We start from the raw sequence: 13,977 nt of genomic DNA, 5'->3' as shown, positions 1-13,977 counted from the left end.
AAAGAGAACTCAGGAAATTCCTGGGCCTAGACCTGCTTCCCCGAGGGACACGGAGGGGGTCAGAGGCAGGGCACTGACCAGTTTTCCACTTCTTCGATGGTCTCTGGCAAGGGTCGATTGAGCGTCTCAGGCAGGAAGAAGGCAGCACTGCCTCCCAGGAGGGCGACGGTCCCAAAAATGACATTGGGGACGAAAGGGTGGAACTCTCCTGTGATTCTCACCAGCGGGGCCGTGAGGCTTCCGATGCGGGTGAACAAGTTGCTTATGCCCATACCTGTTTGCCTGGGAGTCAGAGAAGGGATTGGCAGCCTGCGTGTGGGGTTCTTAAAGGACAGCTCTGGGGCCCCTGGGCGGGGGCAGGAAGATGTCACAATCCCACCTGACCCTGTATCCTTTGTCTGGGCTGGCCCCAGGCCCAGCACCTACCGGATGACTGTGGGGTATAGCTCGCTCGTGTAGAGGAAGAGGCAGCTGAAGGAGCTGGACAGGCATCCCTTCCCAAACACAGCCAGTATTGTCCTCAGGGTCCACAAGTCTGCACAGGGAAGAACATGTGGGGGGCCTTGGGGCTCTGGAGCACCTGAGTGTTCTCCCTCCTCAGCAGACTTTGTCTCCCTTTTTGCTTTGGCTGCTGGGAAGCTCAGATCCAAACTTAAAGCTGAGTGATAGCTGCTCTGCTATTCCTAGAACTTTTCAGGTTTGTGTCTTGCTGCCTTTGGGTTTTCCCCTGGCTCTCATGCCCTATTCCTATTTATATTTATTTGTATGTATTCTTGTCCTGAAATATCTCAAGTTCCCTTGGAAGGATGTAGCTGTATCAATACACAAACATGCATACAAAATGAAAATGGTTTTTCCGGAGTTGTGCTCTAGGCTCTGCTGTGTCCCCTCCCCAGCTCGTGTACTGTGGTGATGCCAGCCAGGCCATGCCCAACCCTGGAGCGATTCTGCACACTGTCCAGATACCGCCATACTTTGCCCAGTGCTAGTCAGCTCTCAGAAGGAGTTTGGATATCATCTAGCCTGAGTGGGCTATTTTCTAGATGACAGACCTGAGCTCCAGAGAGCACAGGGACCTGCTCAAGGTAACATGGGGAATTAGAGACAAGGTCAGTAGAACTGGAGTCCCTCACATCCCACTTCCCAGCCTGTGATGCCCACAGACACACTGGCCTGTGTGGGTCAGCCTCTTTCAGAGGGTCCTGGGATAGTTCCAGCCTCTCACCCGAGGGCACAAAGACGAGAGCCAGGATGCACCCTCCTGCCAGGAGTAAGGTAGTGGCCTGGGTGGTGTGCCGACCCAGATAGCTCATGGAGAGGATGGCGAGGAACTTGGCTGGGATGTCGACTCCACCAAAGATGAGCTGGAGGAGGTAGAGGTTGAATCCAAATTCTCCCACACTTAGAGCCAAACTGTAGTAGGCAAAACCTGTGGAGAACCTGAGGGGCAGGGAGGGATCGATCAGCACCTGCTGCCAGGCTGGGACCTTTCTCCATTCTGGTCAATGGGTCACTAGGATGACGAAGAGTTTCATTTTTTTGTCCCAACTGCAACTGATTGATCAGGGTTGCCTGAGTGACATTTTGAGGTCTCTGAGATTGTGTCTGGGCTCACCGAGAAAGCGTTGGGATTGGTTACGTCTGACATGGGCATGGTCTAGAGTGTGGGGGCAAGGGTGCCACATAATCGACTCCAGGGAATATCAGGGCTGGAAGGACTCTTGGGGACCACAGGAGGTGATGGTTGGGTGGTAGTTTAACATCCCAAACGTGGGAGATGAAAGCTGAGATGTGTTCACGGGTCAGATGCCTCCCCTCCCCTTCGCAGAGGGTCGGATGGTTTCTGAAGAATTCCTAGACAAATTGGGTCCTCTTCGGGGATGGCCAGGTTGGAGAAGGGCTTCAGACCAGGTCGCAGAAAGGACTCTGAAGGAGCCGAGGAACGTCAGACAGAAGAGAAGGCTCAGGAGGAACACAATTTCTGTCTTCAAGTCTCAAGCCCTGAGGCCCCGCCTTGCTCGGTGGGGTCTCGGAGGGCAGAGCTGGACCAGTGGCGGGGGCGGTGACAGACAGGCACAGCATGGGGAAACTGCCATGGCAGGGCTATGAGTTGGTGAGGGGGTTTGGGACATTCTCCCTACGGGTGGGGCGGGTGTGACCCCAGAGAAGTAGACCTTGATGGCTGGATCCGGGTGTGGGGCAGGGATAGCCGATACCTGAGGTCAAGGTTGGGCCGGGGCTGCCCAGGGGAGAGGATCTCTTGACTCCTCTTGGAGGCGCCCTAGGCTTTGCTCACCTGAGAGGTGAGCCTGCCGGAGGCCTTGGCCATCACCCCTGCCTTGGCAGAGGTGCTAGGGTGTAGACAGGGAGGGGTGGTGACTTACCAGGAGATCGAAAGACAGAAGGTCACACGGCGCAGGATGGGTGTCCGGAACAGGTCAGCTACGCTGTACCTGGCCTTGGCCAAGGAGATCTCCTTCTGCAGGTTGTGTATGAGCTCCTTGGGGCAGAGGAAGGGGAAAAATGCCATTAGTGAGCAGCTGGTGGGCAGGAGGAAGAAGAGAGGGAGGTGCGAGCACGGCCCCTTGAGAGGCGCTTGCTTCGAGTGTCAGATGTGAGGTCGGCTTGTGAGCAGGGGAAACAGAGGCAAGAGGAGGGCCCAGCCCGAGAGCGGAGCCAGTTTCCTGCCCCAGACGACAGTTTCTACCTCCGGCCTGAGTTTGTCTCCGTCTTCTTTCTTGCCATTGAAGGCAGCCACCCACTGGAGGATCTTCAGGGCCTTTGGAGTCCTTCCAGAAAGGACCATCCAGCGTATAGACTCTGGTACCCACCTGGGGGCCAGAATGAAATCACAGTGGCTCACCCCATGCCTTTTGAGAAGTTGGAAGAACATCAATAGCCAGGGCCAGGGGGTCAGAGGCCCAGAAACCTGAGCTGCCTTATTGTCGATTTCATGGAATTTAAAGTTGGCCAACTTTGCACCTGGGCTGCCTGCAGCCAGCACGAATTCCAGCGTTTTCTTCCCCTTCCAGAAGAGCCTTTCCTCTCCCCACTATCTGGGCTGCTTGTTATCGTTGGGTGTCTTCCTTAGCTAGGATCCTTGGGCCCTGGGCCAAGGCAGATGGGGCCAGGGGAAGAGATGACACGTTTGAGGCTGGAGAATCCTGCACATCCACCTCCCCAGCCTTCCTTGGGTCGCATTCCAGGTCCTGGGCGAAGAAGGGCAGGACTACAATCCTGGCATAGCTTGGAAAGGGGGCTGAGGTTAGGGTTGTGGCCTAGGGAATGGGCTTGAGGACGCTTGGATTTCCTTGCAAAGGACCAACTCTGCTGGGGCTGTGGGGAGGGCGGGTGCAAGCACAACATGGGGTCTTGGGGTTGGCAAGTGATTAGCCAATCTCGCCCTCCCTCACCTCTGGGCTGTACTTTTGGGGTCGGTTCTCCCTGGGCAGTCCCTGAGGGTCACTAGGTGAAGGGGGATGGGGGAGGCAGAGGTGTGGGGAGAAAGGACCGATGTTTGGAAAAGTCTGGACTGAGGTGAAATCAGCTCTGGCTGTGGCCCCCACAGGTCCCCAGGATCTGGCCCTAGCAAGGCCCTTCGGGCAGTGGGTGTTGGTCACTTGGCTTCAAACCATTGGGCCCAGCTGGTAGTGGTGGCTTTTGGGGTTCATCAATGCCCACCATCCTGGGTTTTGGTTTCTGTCTCTGCCCTGACACTTTTCAGCCAGGATTATCAGTGACTTCCGCCTAGTCACAGCGTCAGAGCTTGGATTCGGGCCTCTCCCTGAAAATGATGACCACAGTGGTCATCATTCTTCCAGTTAGAAAGAATTCCTATGGGCCAGGCACGTGTAACTCTGGGTAACAGGCATTATCACCTTCATTTTGCTTAGAAAAATCTTGGGGCTTGGCGTGGGCGAGGCTTGTCCCAAGTCACATGACGAAGGGGTCCAAGCTCTTGACTATACCCTGTTGGCCCCCACTCTTATTTTATCTCCTGACTCTGCTTCTTCTCGGCTTCCATTTCCTGGCTCTACCCTGGACCCTCTGACCATTTCTCACCCCAAGATTGCCCATATCCTCTAGAAGCTTCTATTTCTCATTTCCAAACGGAAGTCCCGTCCTAGTTCTGTATCTTTTTGTGTAACCCTGGGGATTGCTTCACTTCTCTGAGCCCTGGTTTCCTCGTCTGTGAAACGGGGATAATAATGGCCCCTTCACACAGAGATGCTGTGAGGACCAGAGACAGTGCAGGCTGATGCCCACAATAGGGCCTCGCCCATAGTAAGTGCTCAGGAAAGGGCTGCTCAACGCTCTGCTTCTCCTTTCCTGAATTCGTTCCTTATTTCCTATTCTTGGGCTCCAATTACCTTCTAGAGATTCATTTCCTGTCTTCAGTGTGTCCTCACGTTGACATGTTGATAATGAACCCTCGACTTACTCGGGGCCTCTGACCCAGGCGCCTCGATTCTCCCAGGTTCCCAGGCTTTGAGCTTTCTTCTCCTTTATATCTCAAATCCAGAAGCCCCCAAACCCCGTGGATTTTTTTCTTCAAAATGCCTCTTAGACATGTCCCGCAGGGTCCTGCCCATACAGTCACCTCCCTTCCGTCAATCATCGCCGCTTGGGTCTGTCCTTTTATGCTATGATTTCACAAAGAGACGCTTGCCCAGGCCTTTCGGCACCATAGCCACCTTCAGCGGTGGTCTCTGTCCCCACGAAGCCGCGACCTCCCTGGCTTTCTGTGCTTTCTACAGCCTGGCCGCCTCCCATCCATCTCTACTTACCTCTTTGTCTGCGGTAGGCAGTCCCTGAACACTCCCAGACACCTGTCCCTCCTGCAGCATGCCTTCGTGTAGGTCATTTCTCTTCCCCGAAATGCCCTTCCTGACTCTGGGACAGGGGTGTCCCGGGGACAGAGCTGGCCAGCCTGGTCAAGCGTGGCCTTCCCCTGTTTGGCTCTGGTGGGCCTACGAAAGGAGGTAAAGGGGAGAGGGCCACATACCAAGACAACAGGAAGAAGGCAAAGAAAGGAATGGACACGGTTAACTGTAGCCAGCGCCACTGGGGAATGATGTAGGCCAGGCCGGGCAGAATGAACTGGCCGACGGAGTAGAAGTAGCCAATCGCCGTCGACATGATGGCCCGCATCTGGATGGACACCCACTCAACATCTGCAGAAGGAGCCCAAGAGCCAGATTAGGGTCCCACTGGGCCCTGGGTGCCTCTCTGTGAAAGGGACACCAGCTCCTAACTCTCACTGGCTCCTTGATCTGACTCTGATTCTAAAGGTTCATCGCCCCCATTTTACAGATGCTGTGACTGAGGATGAAGAAGGTAGGGCTCAAGTTTAGGTCTCCTCGACTGCCGAGCCCATGCTCTTGACTGCCTCTCTAGTGGCAAGTAACTTCCCTTGTTTGCTTCAGTTTCCTCATCTGTATAATGGGGATCGTAGTATCACCTACTTGTGTGCGTAGATTGAGTGAGATCCTGTACCCAGCCGAGTGCCAGGCTCAGGGTGAATCCGCGGTGTTGACAGCTGCTGCTATTATACTTGCTGTTATGTTCAGAGAGGGCCTCTGAGGTCCCCAGAGGGGCAATGCCTTGCTTTACGGAGGTCATAGGGGACCTGTGGTTGAGCTGGGCCCATACCCCATTCTCTCGGCTTCAGGTTGGTGCTCCCCAAACTCTTGCTCCCCTTGCCCCCTCCCCCCGTGGCTCACTCAAGATCATGGTGCTCAGGGTAACACCTGAGATGCTGAAGCCACACAGGAAGCGCAAGACCATGTAAGTAGAGAGGGTGGGGCTGAAGGCTGCACCTGAGCCACTGGCCGCCAGCAGCAGGTAGCTGTAGGACAGGATGGGCTTTCGGCCAAACCTGCAGCTCAAAGGAGAGGAAGGGTTTGGTTGAGTCACTGTGAGCCAGCCAAAGTGAGTGACTCTGCAGGTCTGGAGCAAAGGGCTGGACCTCTCACCTCCCAGCTAGGGCATGTAACTTCCACCCCAGGCAGAGCTTTGCTTGTAATTGCTATTTTTTTATGGGAATAAGTTTGCAATTAGAAGTTTGAGTTAATGAGTAATCTTCACCCACAGCTTAGCTGCCTGAGCAGGGGTCAAAGGACTACCCCTTTCTAAGGAGACCATTCGTTCCGCCTCCACTGCCACCCAGCAACGGCCTTTCCCCACTGGGTCTGAGGAGGCTGGGAAACTCAAGTTGCAAGGGCGTTGGAGTAGAGAGGTTGTGGCCCAGAAAAGGATTGAAACTTGCTCAAGTCTACACTGCAAGGACCACCCCTCAGATCTTTGCCTCTTTGGGGGTTCATGGGTGGAGCGGAAAGGGGCGCAGTCATCTCCACTGGCTGTGCCCCGTCCTAAGGAGGCCCCAAGGTCTCACCTGTCAGACAGGTCTCCCAGCACGATCCCGCCGACCAGAGTGCCCGCCATGTACACAGACTGGGCCATCTCCTTCAGTTTGTTGGATTCGCACACCAAGTCCCACTATGCAAGACGGAGGTAGCGTTAGCCGGGCCCCGGCCGGGTCCAGATCAGCCCTCTCGGCAGTGCCCGGCCTGTGCGCCCACGCATGCGTGCTCGCTCTCCCAGCGCCCCCATTTGACTTTCGTGAGCCTGGCCCGCTGTTTCCCAGGCACCATTTCCCCTTTTATCCTGGCCCTGGCCTCCTTAGGTCTGCCTGTGGCTTTTGGGTCCTCGACCCACAGTTGTATAATGACAGCATCCCTCCAGCATCTGTGGCCTCTCACGTGACTTATAAAGTCCGCTCGGCTGCCGCATCCAGGTCCTCAATCTCCTCTCTCGGCCCCTTTGAGCTCGCCCGCATCCCTGCAGCTCCCTGCTTGTCTCCTCCCCACCTCGCACACCCAAGGTCAGTACCTCTGCTGCATCGTGGACCTCGCCCTGTGTCCCCTGTGGGGACATTCCTCCATTGTGGCCACCTCGCTCCATCCTACACCCTCACTGTCGCCCTGTCACTCTCTCCTGATCCCTCCGCATCAGCGTTTGCACCTGCTCCAATCTCTCCCTCTCGGAACCTCTTGCCCCGCCACATTCGCTGCATTTCTCCCTTCCTGTCAAGGTCAAATCTCTTGTATAACGCACTACACTTGCTCCCGGCCCGCTCCACCCTTACCTGCCCACTCATTCCTCAATTCCGCCTCCGCCACTCCGCTGAAACTGCACTCGCCAAGGCCACCAAAGCCACCGACAATGTCTTTTTCACCAAATCGGTGGAACCTTCTGCGTCCTGACCTGACCTGGCCGTCGGCAGCCCATGATGCTGCCGACCTCTGTCTCCACCTGGTTTTCCTCTTTATCCTCTGTGGGCTCCTTTCTCTCTGGCCCTTAAGGTTCCCCAGGCTCTTCCTCTCTTTTTATCCACTTTCCTCGGGGAAAGTGGCTTTAATCACTATTTTATGATTAAGACTCCAAAACCGTATTTTCAGGCCAGCCTTTCTTCTGGCCTTCAGCTGCCCATTTGAAATCTCCGCCTGAATGACGTCCGACAGGCATCTCAGAGTCAGCTTGTCACCTCACTCCCTGCGAGGTCTCAATCTCAGTGACTGGTAGGGCTCCTTGAACTCCTTCCTCTTCCGCTTCATAATCCCTCAATCCCCCACTTTCTAACTTTTTCCTAGTTCTTGCATCCACCTTCTTCTATTCCCGCTACGACGATCACCTTAGTGCAGGCCTCATCACCTTGCACTTGGATTAAGAAGCAGCGTCAGCATGCATGGAGGGCGTAGGGTTCACCAAGCACAGCCCTTCCTCAATCCTCACGCAATCTTAAGATGAAGCACTATTATCTCCATGCTGCGACGATTTCCTGGCAGGCCCCCCGCCCTTGATCTCGGTCCTTCCTATCCGTTCCTCCCCGATAACCCGAATGGCTTTCTAAAACACCTCTCCAATCAAGTTCCTGTCTTGCCTCAAGCACTCACTGGCTTCGTTGGGGCTCTGTTAACACAGATTCGTAAAGCTCTCGTGCGCTGGCGCCTGTCTACCTGTCTGGCCGAATCTCCTGCTAATCCCCAGTGCGCACCCTTTGTCCAGCTAACTTGAATTACTTGTGTAATGAAGTGGGCAATTTTATTCACTAGAAATGCCTCGCGAGACTGTTTTGGAAGTAAAACAGCATAGAGGAAGAACCGCACATTCCAGGCAGGATGGGGAGTGGACAAGACTCCAGGTTTTCCAGCTGTCTCTGAGTGACCCAGCATGGCCGGTAAACCCAGGGGGCTCTTCTGGCTGGAAAGGGAGCCCTATAATATGTATGTGGGGCTGGGGGAGGGAAAAGGGTGAAGGAGGAAGTGAGGGGGCATGAGAGGAGCACACTAGTGAGCGTCTAGAGAGACTTCTGGTACTTCCTGTCATGCTGAGTAAAGCTGAAGATGATTCTGTAGCTGACTGGGACCATGTAGTTCTTGACAATGGAATGTGAGTGGAAGAAATATATGCTACTTCCACCTCATTCGATTAAGAGGAAATCCCTCTTTCTCCCTTCCTGTTGGTGGGAATGGTGACAACTAGAGCAACTCTGGAAGCCATGAGGTGAAGACAGCGGAGCTTCTGTCAGTCTGGGTCCCTGAATAACTCTGTGGAGCAGAGCCACCCATTAGCCTGAAGTGCTCACCTTAGAACTACTGCATGAAAAATAGAAACACTTTTATATCCTTTAAGCCATTGAATTATTATTGACTCCTATGTTATGGCAACTTAGCCTATCCTGATACATCCCACAAGAAGTTGCAAGTGGAGATTTGATTTCCCTTCCATCCTTCATGTTATTTAATGCCTTAAGAAGTCAGCCTGTTTGGATCACGAGAAGGTCAAGGTCATATGTGCTTGGATTGAAGGCTATTGCCCTGCTCCACTGTCTGAGGCCAGACCTGCTGGGTCTTGGTTTCTATCATAGTACTGGTGATAGTGTAGGATTTAGAATAACTGTCACAAGCCAGTTTCTTCCAGAAAATGGAGCAATTTACAGGAAATACCATTCCTCGATGGACTTTGAGTCGCGTTTAAAACGTGCCACCATCATTACAAGTCCCTGCAGAATCTGTTCCCATCTTTATCTTTATTCTCTCTCTGCCCTCACTTGCTGCTACTAGATTCACCCCCCCCCCACACTCCACTCTGGTTTCATTAGTTTCCTTGTTGTTCCTTAAGCATGGCAGGCACCTTAGAGTCCTGGTATGTGGCGTTCTCTTGGCCCGGAATGTTCTTCACCGAGAGAGCCACTTGGCTTACTCTTTCACCTCCTTCAGATCTTTGCTCAAATGTTAGCTTCTCAATGAGAACATCCTTGACCATCATATTTAAAACTGTCACCCCCTCCCCAGCAGTCTATATCCCTCTACCCTACTTTATTTTCTCTATAGCTCTTATATCATCAGACATATTGCATATATTTTTTTGTTTGTTTCTTCCCCAAGAAGGTCATCACGATGAGGGCAAGGCTTTTAGTCTGTTTTGCTCACTCACTGCTATACTTTTGTTGCCTAGAACAGTGTCTGGCATCTAGTAGTCATTCAATAAATACTTTTGGAATTGACTGAGTGAACATTCCATAGAAAGAACAGAGAGGTGAAGAGCCTTAGAGATCAGAGAAATGCTGATGTCTAAATGAGAGGTCATAGGGTCCACACTCCAAATGCTGTATGGAAGACTGCCTCACTTTACCGGAATGACAGCACGTCAGGATGGAGAGTGTCTAGACTGTATGTATATATATAAAAATCCGTAACTACGTATTAGCAAGAAAAACTGGGAAAACGTCTATGGACAATTATATACCGGGGAATGGTAAAATGAGGTTTTGAAGCTCAGAAGGAAGAGAACTTTGGGGTTAAATATTTAAAAATGTCTTGGACTTCAATTGCACTCTAAGTTGCTCCTAGAGATTGCATGGGCAATGAAGCCCATCAGAGCTGATGGTAAAAATGTGGCCGTGGCTGCCCTTCAGATCGACACAAATCCATGGAGCTCAGATCAGGGGTGTGCAATGTTCTGAGTTGAATTGTGTCTCCTTAAAAGATAGGTTGAATTCCTAACCCCCAGAACCTCAGAATGTGACCTTATTGGAGAAGAGGGTTGTTGAAGATGTAATTAGTTAAGCTGAGGTCATACTGGGGTAGGTATGGACTCTTAATCTAATACGATTGGGGTTTGTAAAAGGTGAAGAGACAGATGCACGGGGAGAACACCACGTGACAGCGGAGGCCGAGGCTGGAGCGATGCATCTGCAAGCTAAGGGATGCCAAGGATGGTGCGCAACCGCCGGAGACTGGAAGAGGCAAGAAAGGATCCTTCCCTAGATTCTTAAGAGCGATGATGCCTATACCTCGATTTTGGACTTGTAGCCTCCAGAATTGTGAGACAATGTATGTTCGTTGTTATAAGTTCCCCAGTTTGTGGCGCTTTGCTATGGAGGCCCTTGGAAACGAATGTACTGTGCGATTCCTGTATGTTTGAAGTGCCTGCTGGCTTAGTAGGTGACGATAGGAAGGGACTGGGAATAGAAGAGCATGGCAATGAGGGAACCAGGTACAGAGAGAATTGGAAAGATATTTAAAGGTATCCTGGAGTTTTGTGGGGGAGGGAAAGATATTTAGGGAGATTATTGGCATGATTTCTATGTGGTTAGCTGTGTAAAACCCTTGAGAAGAGCCTGGTAAGGAAACCTAGCACTGAAGGCTCAATTATTCTTTAAGGTGCTGATAGTGTGATTTGTTTTCTTTGGCTCCATGCGTAGGCTGGACCACACGGGGCCTGTGGTTTTAATCGTGTTACACTAGCGATGCTATAAAAGCTTTAGGTTACTCTGTTTCTCTGGTCATCATTTCCTTATTTTAGTAATGTTACCTTCTAAACTCATGTCAAGATTAGCCTTTCTGAGTGTGAGCATCTTTACTGGGCATCTGGCACAAGCAGGTGGTCAGTAAATACTTGTGAAACGGATGAGTGGCTGAGAAGCACGTCCAGACACCCACCGTTATTCCTTATTTATTTTATTATTTATTATCACTTATGCCTACAGCACCTGGTCTTCCTAGGTGGTCTCCCATCCAAGTACTAACCAGGTCCGACCCTGCTTAGCTTCCAAGATCAGACATCGGGCTTGTTCGGAGTGGCATGGTCGTAGACGATGGACCGTGGTTCCACTGGGGCACGAACCCAGGACCTTTTGCGTGTAAAGCAGACGTGGTAACCGCTACACTATGGAACCACGTCCCCACTGTTATTCCTCATTTCTCCCTCCACACTCAGCATCCTCTTACCTCCAAGAAGACATGTATCCTAGTATCTAGCTGCCTATTTACTCATCTCTTCGCCATTCTGTAACCTCGCTGAGGGAAGAGACATCTCCTTTGACTCTTTCTCCCCATCAGCTAACTGAATAGTTGGCACATAGTCAACGTTAATGTTTGTTCAATGAAGAATTAATGAGTGAACAGGGCTGGGGTGAATATCCGTATTTTACTGATGAGGCCCAGAGTGGAAAAAATAACTCGATGGTTAGAGGGAGCTTCCTGGTGCTTCCACCTAGCCCTGGACATGGATATGAACTGGGCTGACCTCTTTCTCATCAATTTTCGGGAACTCTATATAGAGTTCTTGCTCCTAAATTCCTAGTCCAAAGTTCCGGGCCTTCTTTTTCCTTTCTTGGAGAGTTAGCTGAGCCCCAGGGAGCTGGGTTCTGGAAAGGAAGGAGAGGGAGCCCACTGCCACATCTTCCCGAGTTGAGCTGATACACCAGGAATGTGGTAGGGGACAAAGACAGGGTCCGTGATGCTCAGGAGCAGGCTTTGCAAGTGATGCCGTAATAACCTTATGAAGCAGGTACTCTTAATATCTCCATTTTACAGACAAAGAAACTGAGGCACAGAGGGTAAATCACTTGTCTAAACAAAGCTTAGTTCATTTCAAGGCAGAGATTCAAGTTCAGGTTTGCTGGAGCCTCAACTAATGCCCTTGGCCACGGCTCACTGATGCCTCACTTGTACTTAGCTCTGAGCTCTGGGCTGCAGGAGAGAAGATTTAGTATATGGGAGCCATTGCTGTGAGCCACTAGGAGACATGCAGCACAGGATGGGCCGAAATCGAGGTTGAGGAGCCAGAGCCAGGTGGGCCGGTCTGATATCAGGTCTGGACGGTGAGGGACAGGCTTAAGAGCTGGAGTAGCAGCAAGATCATAGGCCAGGAGGCCCCTCCCTCCAAGGGAAATAAAAGATCTGGGCGAGCCATTCATGATCTGGGTGAGCCATTCATAATCCTTTGTCTTTGGTCCAGGGAGTATGGACCCCATGTGGTGTCCCCTGACAGAGTCAGTCCCCACCCCGCCCCCACACAAACCCAGCAGGCCATAAAAGATCTGGGCGAGCCATTCATGATCAAGGCCATGATCAGCAGGATGGGGCCCTGCTGGGTTTGTGTGTGGAGGGGAAGGGGCTGACTCTGTCAGGGGACACCACATGGGGTCCATACTCCCTGGACCAAAGACAAAGGACACAACCTTCTCTAGCTTTGGGGACTTTAGAACCAGCTCAGACCTTGGGGAGAATCGCTGTAGCCCCTGCCAACTCTCGGACCCCTGAGGGAAACTCTGCTGGGGCACAAGGGCCAGAGAAGATGAGGCAGATACCTGGGGAGTGTCAAAGGGGCATAAGTCTCTACTAAGCTCTGCCGCTTAGTAGCTGTGTGTTCCTGGGCCAGTTACTTAACCTCTCTGTGAGTCAATCTTCTCATCTATACTGTAAGGGTAATACCCGTACCTGCTTCTCAGGACTGTAGAAAACATAAGAAACGAAAAGTACCCAGCACTATTCCTTCATAAACAATCTGCACTCACTACATAATAATTGTTTTATATTATTGTCTCATGCATTGTAAGGCCTGTTCTCACAGGGACATGTGATATAGTAGAAATGGCATGGATTCTGGAGTCATGACCCTCGTCCCTCCTCCTAATAAAAGCTTGACCTCACCATCATGGCTGAAAGGTTACCTTCTGGATCTGAGCCCAGTGTACTTCTCTGTAAAATGGGGACAATGTTTGCAGGCTCATGAAAGAAGTGCAAAGCACCAGCTCAGAGCCCTGCACTAGGTACTCACTGAGTAAGTTCTTGACCTTGGAGGTCCCAGAGGACAGCCCCGGGGGCTGTCCCTGAGAGTCGGGCTGGGCCAGAAACATGGCTGGGTTGGGGCTCCGTGCTCCTTAGCCCAGAGTCAGACCGGAGACTGGGAAAGGGGAGGTCATAGGAGGAATACCCAGGGCAGGGCCGATGGCGAGGAAGTGGGGGTGTGGAGAAGGAGTAGAGCTAGAGACCAGAGATGGACGGGAGGTCTAGGAGTTGGGAAGCCTGGGGATTTAGGGGTCGGCTTCCTGGAGGATCCCCTTGGCAGGCTCTCTGCTTCTCCAGCAGCTGACCTGGCGCCTCCAGGGACCCTTGTGGGGGATCGGGGGGGGGACGGGATTCTTGTGGCCCTGGATACAGGACAGGAAGGCTCAAGGGCCAGAGAAGACTTGCAGGGAACTTAGAGAGAAGGGACCGCTCATGCAAGGTCAGACCCAGGCCTCCGCTGGCCACAGGGTTGGGTTTCAGGAGGCCCAGACCCAGCCAGGCACCCACAGGCCTGAGGTTCAGTGGGGAGGAGATGTGGGCTATAGCTCCTCTGCAGGGGATCCAGAGCCCACAGGGAACTTAAATGAAACTGGGAACTTGGCTGGCAAGGATATAAATTGACTCCTGACTGGGTACAAGACCTGCAACCTCTGCTCTTGGCCAGGCTCATGCACCTGGCTTCTGAACAGTCGCCAATGGCCACATGTCGCCTGTAGGCTCTGATGATGCATGGCCTTCATTTACAATCCACGCTCCTTGTACTTCCTAGACTTAAAAGAAAGGTCTTTGTTTCTTCTTAACGTCTCAGTAAAGCTCCTTCTGAAAAATTTCAACCTTG

General features: G+C 52.2%; 1 protein-coding gene and 1 pseudogene across 1 annotated transcript in view; both read right to left on the bottom strand.

The window, feature by feature from the left end:
* Positions 1-59: 59 nt before the first annotated feature.
* Positions 60-13,977, bottom strand: part of SLC22A8 (solute carrier family 22 member 8) — a 17,583-nt gene continuing 3,665 nt past the window's right edge. The window contains exons 2-9 of the mRNA XM_006911340.1: positions 6,395-6,498; positions 5,724-5,878; positions 5,006-5,174; positions 2,708-2,831; positions 2,385-2,500; positions 1,226-1,440; positions 427-535; positions 60-282 (exon numbers count right to left, since the gene is read on the bottom strand). Coding sequence (XP_006911402.1) covers positions 60-282; positions 427-535; positions 1,226-1,440; positions 2,385-2,500; positions 2,708-2,831; positions 5,006-5,174; positions 5,724-5,878; positions 6,395-6,498 — 1,215 coding nt within the window. The remainder of the gene's footprint in view (positions 283-426; positions 536-1,225; positions 1,441-2,384; positions 2,501-2,707; positions 2,832-5,005; positions 5,175-5,723; positions 5,879-6,394; positions 6,499-13,977) is intronic.
* On the bottom strand, positions 11,045-11,160 carry LOC112479263 (annotated as a pseudogene).

The sequence above is a fragment of the Pteropus alecto genome, unplaced genomic scaffold (assembly GCF_000325575.1).
Source record: "Pteropus alecto unplaced genomic scaffold, ASM32557v1 scaffold43, whole genome shotgun sequence".
NCBI lineage: Eukaryota > Metazoa > Chordata > Mammalia > Chiroptera > Pteropodidae > Pteropus > Pteropus alecto.
This window is presented reverse-complemented; position numbering and strand designations above follow the sequence as displayed.